Source organism: Anolis sagrei, chromosome 2 (assembly GCF_037176765.1).
Source record: "Anolis sagrei isolate rAnoSag1 chromosome 2, rAnoSag1.mat, whole genome shotgun sequence".
NCBI lineage: Eukaryota > Metazoa > Chordata > Lepidosauria > Squamata > Dactyloidae > Anolis > Anolis sagrei.
This window is the reverse complement of record NC_090022.1, coordinates 20462877-20470106: the sequence shown is the minus strand read 5'-3', so window position 1 is coordinate 20470106 and position 7230 is coordinate 20462877. Positions and strand designations below refer to the sequence as shown.

General features: G+C 42.2%; 1 protein-coding gene across 1 annotated transcript; it reads left to right on the top strand.

The window, feature by feature from the left end:
• The first annotated feature begins 353 nt into the window (after positions 1–353).
• Positions 354–6196, top strand: LOC137096372 (uncharacterized). The gene is made up of 2 exons (XM_067465526.1): positions 354–421; positions 3355–6196. The coding sequence occupies exon 2, from the start codon at positions 3608–3610 to the stop codon at positions 5222–5224; it is 1617 nt and encodes a 538-aa protein (XP_067321627.1). The 5' UTR covers positions 354–421; positions 3355–3607; the 3' UTR covers positions 5225–6196.
• Positions 6197–7230: the final 1034 nt, after the last annotated feature.

Here is a 7230-nt window from a genome sequence, read left to right as displayed (position 1 = left end):
AATTAAGAGCCACATCCATTGTTTTGGCATGGTGAGATGTGTTCCACACTGGGCATGTGTGTATTCAGCAGCAGAGTAGCAAAGGGCAGATGTCTTCAATATCTGGTTATGATCCCCAGGTTGTACCAGTCAGCTTTCATATGATACTGTTTCTAGCGCCCGCTTTTTGCTTGATATTCAAGCAGTGCTTCTTGTAAGTCAGAGAACGGTCCAGGGTAACTCCCAGGTGTTTTGGTGTGCTGCAATTCCCCAGTGGGATTCCTTCCCAGGTCATCCTCTGCCTTGATATTCTGGGTTATATGGGTGGGTGGAACGGCTCTAAGAAAGATGATTGTGAGATTTTCTTCCTCCTCGGATACACTAACCTGTGGAATCAGTGGAGCACCATTTCCCACACGTCCTCGGGCAGCAAAATGTCTTGGTAGGTTACTTCCCTTTCTTGTATGTCATGAGTTTCTAGCTACACCAGATCTTCTGTATGGTCAAGTCAATAGAATCATGTTGGTTGACATAGCCCCCTTCTGCACAGCTGTAAAACATCTAGATTATTTGCTTTGTGAAAAGCCATGGCAAAGTTTCAGTATAAGGCAAATGCACTAGGCTTGTTTGATCAAAAAAATATATTAAAAACTCGCTTCGGATATTGGGGTGATTTAATTCGGAAATGAATTCTGAATTCAGAAATTTCCGAAATTCCCGAATCGTTTCATTAATGGCCATTTTGACTTTTTGAAGTTGATTTCACCCCTTTTTGAAGGATAATATTTTGACTATATGGGATTTGTAGTGTGTCCTCAGTAGCAACACAAAGCAAGTAAGCACACAGGCCTTTTTGGCTTTTTGAAGTTGAAGTTGAAGGATAATATTTTGACTTTTTGGCAATGCAAGGCAAACTGAGGAAATAAACTACACCCTCACACCCCAATATTATACCCTCCCGCGTGTCGCCCACCCGTCCCAAACCCCAACAGCAAACACACACAAGCGGCTGCAAGGTAGCCCAGGCAGGCAACAGCCCTGCTCCTAGCCCTTCTCCGCTTGCCCTGCTCTTCCAACCTCCCTTCACAACCTCCCTTCCCTTTCTCTTTCCTCTTCCTTTCCCGGGCTCGCAATGAGCCTCTGACCCATGTGCTTCCCTTTTATAGCGCAACTAGCTGTGCCCTGCCACGCGTTGCTGTGGCCTTTAGTAAGAGTTTTGAAGTCTCTGCCTGGCCTCTCTTCCTTCCTTCACTCACCCTCTCTCTCTCTCTCTCTCTCTCTCTCTCTCTCTGGCATCCCTCCTTCCTCCCCCTTCTTTATGCTTGTGTGTAAACTTGAGTATCTTCTGTTGGTCATGGGGGTTCAGTGTGGCATGTTTGCCCCAATTCTGTCGTTGGTGGGGTTCAGGATGCTCTTTGAGTGTTGGTGAACTCTGAATCCCAGTGACTACAACTCCCAAATGTCAAGGTCTATTTCCCTCAAACGCCATCTGTGTGGATATTTGGGCATATTGAATGCTTTGGTCCGGATCCATCATTGTGTCTTCAAAGTCGCCCCCTCCCTTCTCCCCACCCCTTCCCTCCCTGAGTCACTCCTTCCCTCCTCCCACCCCCTCCGGAAAGACACGCCCCCTCCCTTCGCCCCACCCCTTCCCTCCCTGATTGACTCCTGGAAGGAAAGGGGTGGGGCGAAGGGAGGAGGCGTGTCTTTCCGGAGGGGGTGGGAGGAGGGAAGGAGTGACTCAGGGAGGGGGCGACTTTGAAGACACGCCCCCTCCCTTCGCCCCACCCCTCCCTCTGTGACTCACTCCTTCCCTCCTCCCTCCCTCTACAGTTAGACACGCCCCCTCCCTTCGCCCCACCCCTTTCCTTCCAGGAGTGTCTCAGGGAGGGAAGGGGTGGGGCAAAGGGAGGGGGCGTGTCTTTCCGGTGGGGATGCGACGCGGCGAGGCTTGGAGTGTGCGGAGCGGGGCTTGGAGGCAGCGTGGGAGGAGTAAGATGAAGGAGGGGGTGGAGGGAAGGGGGCGGGGGGAAGTGGCGTTCTTTGTGTGTGTGTGTGTGCCGTGTGTGGGGAAGTGCGGTGACGTGTTCGCGCTGGGCGGGGCAAGGGAGGGAGGGAAGTGTGTTGGCCGTTCGGCCATGTGTGCGCGCGCGCTGGGGACTTTGCGCCAGTGCGCATGCTCAGTTGTTTTGCCGTTTTTTCTGTGTGTGGTTGTGTTGTTTTGATTTCTGACTGGATTAGTTTGTACCTAGTGGGTTGTCCTTGGGGCATGGCAATTTTGGTGGAGTTTTGTGGAGGGGTTTTAGAGTTTTGCTTCCCCGTTGGACGCCAGTAGGAAATTTATAGATATAGATGGCTGCTGTGCCGAAACCCCGACCTGACCCTCCCCAAAACTTCTCCCCTCATTGGCTGGGAGGCAAGCATCCCAGCATGCAAGCTGCTTGTTGCCTACAAATGCTAAGTCACTTTTGATTCACTTCCTGTGTCGGAAGAAAAATGGCAAGGCTAGCTTCCGAAGGGCAAAGGGACATAAAAAAAGGTAATTTTTCCGACTTTATTCCGAATTAGGAAGATTCCGACAGTACCTAACCATGCCTCATATGCATATATATTCCAAATTTTAAAAGGTCTTAAATCCAAAATACCCAAGCATTTTGGACAAAAGGACCATCAACTTGTATATGTAAATATTCCAAAAAACAAAACATTTCTGGTCCCAAGAGACACTCAAAATGCAATCTTCTTTTTTTTTAATCCAAATCAATTTTTTATTCTATATATACATCAAAGATAAAATAAAATAGTATGATATGAAATAGAAACATGGAAAGTGGGGGAACAATTGGTATTCAGAGAAAATTGGAAAAAGAGAAAGGAGAAAAAAAGGGCCACATCCACATATCCAAGGATTTTGGACAAAGGACCATCAACTTGTATGTGTAAATATTCCAAAAAACAAAACATTTCTGGTCCCAAGAGACACTCAAAATGTAATTTTCGAATCCTGTTGCCATTCTTAGCATCGTTCTCCCTCTTTCTCTCTCTCTCTCTCCCCCCCCCCCCCCCCCCCCCTCTATCTCTGTTTGAGGTGGAAACCCACATCAGTCTAAGAGAGAAGCAGGAGATAGAATGTACAATAGCAAATCCCAACACCATCCAACTTTATTTTAATATTTAATTATTATTTAATATTTAAATGTTGTTTTATTTTGCTTTTTATGTTGCTGTTTACACTCAGGCTGTTGTTTTCTTTGTCATTATTTGATACACAGTTTTATAAACCTGTTTGTTTTCTGTCATAGAGACATCTTTATAACAATTAGAAAAAGGCTTTACAAGAAATAGATTGCTGTTTGTTTGTTTGTTTTTTTACAGATTTCCTGCAAAACATGATGAGCTACAGGTTTCCTCCCAAACCAGGAGAGTAAGTTCACAGCCAACAGATGTGCTGAAGGAGGGAAGATCAGCCACTAGAACCTAATGTATTTTACTAGGAATGAACAGGCCTGAAACTGTTTGAAAATACCTGACCAACAATAGTAACAGCTGTGAAAGGGCCTGTAAAGGGCACTCAGCTCAGGTATTCCAAATATATCTAAAATTTGGAGCTTCTTGGATAAGTCTGACAATGATCACAGTGGTTTTGGTGTTGATCGTAGCAGTTTCAGCCTTTATTTGGAAGATCTGGCAGACCTTGGTATATCAACTGACTCTTGAGAACTTGAATAGAGTAAGGGACATGTTGGAGCGTTCAGCAACAATGGATGAGGGCATGAGAACATGCTTCCAAGTTCTCTTAGAGAAATTCTTTGAAGAACCTCCATGGGTGATGAAAAACGCTCATGTGATCCTCAAAGGGGATGATGGAAGAGAAGTGGCATTTGCGGCAGGGAAGAGAGAATGGAAGATCATCATCTGTGCTGGTGGCACCCAGTATCATGTAAGAGGCCCATCCACAATGCTGGATGAGGCCACAAGAGGTTTTCCTCTAAGTGTTGAAAACCTACAGAAAGTGAGGAACACATTGGAAGATCATGGATTGATGGATGAAGGGCTGAGAGTCTGCTTTCTTGAGGCTATTCAGAACTTCCACAAAGAACCCTTGTATGTGAAGAGAAATGCCCAGATGGTCCTCAAGGGTTATGATGGGAAGGAATTTGAGTTTGGCTCTGGACAGCGAGAGTGGAAGATCAGTATTTTTGCCGGTGACTATAACTACCATGTGACAGCCCCATCTGCACGCATGTATCTGAGCAGATTACGCTCTCAGCCACAGCGACTCAACATCCAAACTTTAAAAGAAGTGAGAGATGGCTTGAAGAAATGGAATGTGTTAACTCCCACCTTGAAGAAATGCTTCATGTTGGCCATTCAAAAGTTCGACAAAGAACCTACGACCATAAAAAGCAATGCCCAAATGGTAATTAATTTTGATGAGAATGAAGAGGACCTAAAATTTATAGCAGGGAATGGAGATATCAGGATATATGTTACTGTTAGTAATGGAGATCCTCAATACCAGGTGATGGGGATGGCCTCAGATACATTTTTGGAGCGATTATGTCAAGTGCCAGTAGCAATGCGAGCTGAGAAAATTAGAGAAGTATGCAACACATTGGCCGAACAACGCTTGCTATCTGGGAATCTAAGCTTGTGCTTTTTGCACATAGTAAATGAATTGCCAAAGTATCCAAAACTCTTCAGCAAGAGACCCAAAATGCACATCACATGGGATGAATCAAGTTTACTCTTCATCTCACCTCATGGAGACTGTGAGATCTCAGTACAGTGTGAAAAGAGAACAGCAAAGTGCATAGTCAATGTGAACAGCTTGGAGCTCAACAACTGGGAGCTATTCTGGGAGAGAATCAAGCACCAGACGCATCCGCTATCTATTGAAACACTGGAAAAAATGAGAAACAAAGTCAGCCGTATACCAGGAGTCCCAAGTCACATGGTGGAAAAATTCAACCAAGCCATCCATGGTTTTTACAATGAGATGACACTGTTGCAAAATAATGCCCGGCTTGTCATTGAGGGTGATGATGGGGAGATGGTTTTCCTGTCTGGTAAAGGAAAAAACAAAATTGAGGTTTGCCGTGCTGAGGGAAGAATCGCTTACTTTGTCAAACCTAGTTTGACAGTGCGTGCAATCCAGGGAACTTTAGAGGTTTGTCGTAAACTTCCTGGTGCTCTCTTTCCAGTTCTGTCAACTCTTCCTAAATTGGTGTTCCCTTGTCTTTGAAATTTGATCATTTTTCACCCCATATTAGTTCTAACCAAACAACTAAGAACGCTAAAAAAATTAAAATCTACCATACTATAAAAGTACTATAAACGTTATAATAAATCAATTACTTTATGTGAATATTGTACATTTAGATTTAGAATTTACTTAGATTTAGACATTATTTGCATGGTGCAAGTTAATGTAATAAAATGCCAAAATCTATTTATGTACGGTCATACGGACTGTTTTAAATTGAATGTTAATTAATGGTTTTAATTGCTGTTTTAATTGTAACTGTGTGCTTTAATGTATTGTTTGGCATCTAATGGTTGCCTATTGTAAGCCGTTCTGAGTCCCTCTTTGGAGGTGAGAAGAACGGGATATAGATGCTTGAAATAAATAAAGAAATAAACCTAATATAGGCCCATTTCAGTCTCCTCGAGACCAAAGGGTTATATGGATGTGTGAAAAGGCTTTGGATTACCTGAGTCCACACTGCAATATAACCCAGTTCAAAGATACTATATAGGTATTATTGTTCTTGTTGTTATTATAGATGTATTGATATTATTATTGGCATTTAGATATTATTATTATAGACACAAATATTATTATTAAAGGCATATAGGCATTATTATTATAGATGCTATTTTATTTATTTATTTATGTATTTGACTTGTATACCACTACTCCCAATTTGGCTCGGAGCGGTTTACAGCAGTAGATTAAAACAATACAATTAACTTTACAATACAATAAAAACAAGAACAGACATAGTCCCGAGTTATTCACCCATCGAAAGCTTGTCGGAAGAGAAAAGTTTTACAGGCTTTCCGAAAAGCAAGTATTTATTTCATATCAAAAACATCGCATAAATTAGTATAGAACTGATAAAAAATAGAAGGTGCACAGAGCTAAATATCTATCGAGCAAAAACAGGCAACAGATGTATGGATATTATTACAGACCTATAGATATTATTATAGGCATACAGATATTATTATATATATTATATAGCAATTATTATTATAGATGTATACATATTATTGGAGCCCCCGGTGGCGCAGTGGGTTAAAGCACTGAGCTGCTGAGCTTGTTGATCGAAAGGTCGCAGGTTCGATTTCGGGGAGCGGCGTGAGCTTCCGCTGTCAGCCCTAGCTTCTGCCAACCTAGCAGTTCGAAAACATGCAAATGTGAGTAGATCAATAGGTACCGCTCTGGCGGGAAGGTAACGGCGCTCCATGCAGTCATGCCGGCCACATGACCTTGGAGGTGTCTACGGACAACGCTGGCTCTTCAGCTTAGAAATGGAGATGAGCACCACACCCCAGAGTCAGACATGACTGGACTTAATGTCAGGGGACTACCTTTACCTTTTATACATATTATTATACATATATAAATATTATTATTATTATAGACACAGATATTTTAGGCATATAGCTATTATTATTATTATTATTATTATTATGTATAGATAGATATTATTGAAATATGTATATGTATAGATAGATATTATTGAAAGACAGACATTATTATTATAGACATATAGATACTATTACAGACATACAGAAATTATTATAGACATGTAGATATTATTGTTATAGACATATAACAATATCACAGACATATATATTATTATAGACTTATAGATTTTATTATGATAGATATATAGATAATATTATTGTAGGTATTATAGCTCGGGGTTGCTATAAAGTAAAAATGGATGGCCATCTCTCAGGAGTGTTTTGATTGTGCCTTCCTGGACAGCCTTTCCTAACTCACAGAGCATGCATTTCCTGTTTTTATTCTTTCTTTGAATACTGGACTTCATTTCCCAGAATTCCTTCCCATAACTCAATATAGGTGAGCTTTCTGGGAGTTGAAGTATGTAGAGATATGTGTGTGCATATAGGTGTGTGTGTGTGTGTGTGTGTGTGTGTGTGTGTGTGTGCGCGCCTACACATACACACACACACACACACAGAATCCTTCCCGTGTAAGTTCCCAGCAGCCCAGCG

Excerpts from the sequence above, each read along its gene's own strand:
- LOC137096372 (XM_067465526.1), top strand. The coding sequence starts at position 3,608 with ATGATCACAGTGGTTTTGGTGTTGATCGTAGCAGTTTCAGCCTTTATT.